We start from the raw sequence: 2861 nt of genomic DNA, 5'->3' as shown, positions 1-2861 counted from the left end.
TTATCACAGCTATTACAAGAAAAGAGAACAACAAGGCGAGGCAAAATAAGGGCAAAACTAAACCTAAACTGGGACTGAACACTGGCACAAATAATCATGACGCCACAGGGGAAGCAAAACTAAACACAATGAACATGGAAACAAGACTTTCAAAATAAAACAGGAAACAAGGGAAACCTACATAGACAAGGAGGTAACACATGACAAATGGAAAAAGACTCAAAAACAAGGAGACATTGACAATAACCTAAACTAGACTAAACTTCAACTAAGATGAACTAATAATAACCTCAGAACTTAACATTATCTCATAAGTAATCCAAAACAGCAACAAAAAAAATAACTCAAAAATGGTGGGTCAGAGATCCAGCCCTCTGACAAGAAGTCTTATACATTTAATGAAGCATATTCAGAGAACACTTATTTTCACTAAGCCTTCTTCTAGTATTCACACTCTGTAACTCTGTCACACTCTGATGGATACATTGGAGGTTCAGTGTCATGGAATACCTGGGTAACTAATCTTCCAATTGGCAGACAAAACATTCTACCACCTGAGCCACAGCAGCAGAAAGAGCATACATTTACAGTATGCCATACAGGTAAAATCACAAATGCAGTTCCTAAGTGGGAATCATTCCAATTTAACCAGTATGAAACTACAAAAACATCTATATAACAAGATAAGACTACAGCCAGGAGAGTCAAAGACATAACTACATGATTTACAAATGTCCATCTTTATTTGTTTATAGCCGAGTAAACACATTCATCGTCGGTGTTGTTTCTCTGTGTTCTTGATCTCTTGGGGATTTTAATGCTTAAAGCAGCATAATGAAGGCTGTCAGCATGCTGGTACCCCTGTCAAAATGTGTAAAAGTAGATAAGAACATGATTTCAGATTTAAACAATGGCCATAAGACAGAAGACTGTAAAAGTTTGTTGAAGAGCGCTTTAAAAGTCATTTAAAAAAATATATTCACCTCCAAACTTGTTGTTGCGGGGCCTGAAAATCTTGCTTGAGGTTCTGTTTGTGAAACATTGATTTAATTGATTTAATTGAAAAGCCAACTTTAGCTAAAACCGGTCTAAGCTGTTACCTAAAAGACTCCACTTACCTGTCGATTGGTGTCTGTTACTTTTGTTTATCTTGTACAGCAAGTATCCCAGTAAAACACTGAGGATGGAGCTGAATGTCAAAGCTCCGCTCAAGAAATACACCAAGCCCTGAGAATTAAACGTGCCTGCAACACACCAAAAACAGAGCTTTTTCTTGCCTATATCTTTAAATATTGATAAAGTGAGAAACAGGTAGAAAAGGTTACTCACCTTTAGGCTCCAGCTTGGTCCCGTTTCCAAATAGTATGCGTCCACAAGAGGCAACAGCACAGTAGTAGGTCCCAGCATGAGAAACATTCAGGTTACTCATTGGCAAGCTGTAGACACAGGTGTGCGTTTGTGTGCTGGGTTTGTTATCACACTGATCATTTCTGCCCAAATGTGTGTAAATGAGTCCAGGATGGGATTCGTCTGAGTCTTTGAACCAGTAAACACTGTGCTCTCCATCACAGGTCCCAGTGTGTACTGTACAGTTCAGGGTCACGGAGCCTCCTGGCTGGATGGTCTCAGATGCTGACTGCTGGACCACAGCTTTGATGTTCACACCTGAACCTTTTACACTAATGATGATGTTTTCTAAAAAGGTTAAAGTGTATGAATACTGAACACAGTAGTAAGTAGCTGAGTCTGAAACTTGCAAATCTTTGATTGTCAAGTGATATTTGCCGTCTTGTGTATCCAGTGTGAAGCGAGGGTTGTTCTTGAGCTCCTCACTAAAAGAGTTGTTCACATTATATTTGAAAAAGTGAGAGATGATCTTTGGTTTTTGTCCCAGATTTTGCTTAAACCAGAACACTCTTGCAGAAACGTGAGCATCATATAAACATGTAAATGTCACTTTTCCACCAACTTGAGCTGATATGAAACGAGACTCTTGATGTTCAGATGAGAACATTTGCGACTCTTTCATCTGAACTGTAGGGGAATCAAAGAAAAAAACAAATCCACTTTCAGTTAAACGTAAAAACCTAACAACACAAAAATCTGAATCCACAGTAATGGAACTTACCCATTTTTCCAAATAACAGGCACAGAAGACTGAAGAAAAACACTGAAGACACCATTGTGGTGAGATTCTCGTGTAAAATGAAGGTTACTGATAGCTGCTCCACTTTTGAGAGGCAACAATGTGTTTGATTGGCCAGCCAAAGGTGACACAGTATCTACTGTATGGAAGTCACGATCACGCGTTCACTGCCGCCTGTAGTGGAAAATACAGTATGATATCTGAGAGGAATTATATGTTTTTTGGAATTACAAACAGATCTAAAAGTATTGAAAGTTGAGTTTGGTCTACATTAGGTTTGTTATACTGTATAAATGGGATCAAAGAAGAAGCTGCTCTGATCCAATAATGATGTGTTTTTCATTGTAACAGTTGATTCTCATTTTTAGGATATACCATGCTGTGAAACACATTTAATTTGAGATGTGATGAGTAATAATCGAATTGAGCTCATTGTGGATAACAGTAGGGTTAACCAGAAAACAGTAGCACACGGGCCCAGTAAGAGATCATTAGGAATATCGACATGAATACTTTCACACAGGATTTTGGTATTTTACATTCAGTATTATAATATCTTTGCTCTTAAGTTGCAGGAATGCAATGTAACATTTGTAATTTATGTTATTTTACTCTTTACTCTACTGCTGTTTGAATAATGATTATCATGCATCATTTTCAATAATGGTTTTGCATTCTGGATAAAAGGTTTCTGAGCTCATGAGTTGCAGCGTGA

The 2861-nt window shown here is 37.8% G+C and overlaps 1 protein-coding gene across 1 annotated transcript; it reads right to left on the bottom strand.

The window, feature by feature from the left end:
* Nucleotides 1-739: 739 nt before the first annotated feature.
* LOC146523236 (immunoglobulin kappa light chain-like) lies at nucleotides 740-2426 on the bottom strand. The gene is made up of 2 exons (XM_085145965.1): nucleotides 1330-2426; nucleotides 740-1244 (listed from the first exon to the last, which is right to left on the bottom strand). Exons 1-2 carry the CDS (start codon nucleotides 2027-2029, stop codon nucleotides 1078-1080), a joined length of 867 nt encoding a protein of 288 aa, XP_085002091.1. The 5' UTR covers nucleotides 2030-2426; the 3' UTR covers nucleotides 740-1077.
* Nucleotides 2427-2861: the final 435 nt, after the last annotated feature.

This window comes from Neolamprologus multifasciatus, chromosome 3 (genome assembly GCF_963576455.1).
Source record: "Neolamprologus multifasciatus chromosome 3, fNeoMul1.2, whole genome shotgun sequence".
In the NCBI taxonomy this organism is placed as follows: Eukaryota; Metazoa; Chordata; class Actinopteri; order Cichliformes; family Cichlidae; genus Neolamprologus; species Neolamprologus multifasciatus.
This window is presented reverse-complemented; position numbering and strand designations above follow the sequence as displayed.

Coding starts and splice junctions, on each gene's coding strand:
- LOC146523236 (XM_085145965.1), bottom strand. CDS start 2,029: ATGAAAGAGTCGCAAATGTTCTCATCTGAACATCAAGAGTCTCGTTTC. Junction 1,245..1,329: donor GACCAAGCTGGAGCCTAAAG/GTGAGTAACCTT, acceptor GGTGTGTTGCAG/GCACGTTTAATTCTCAGGGC.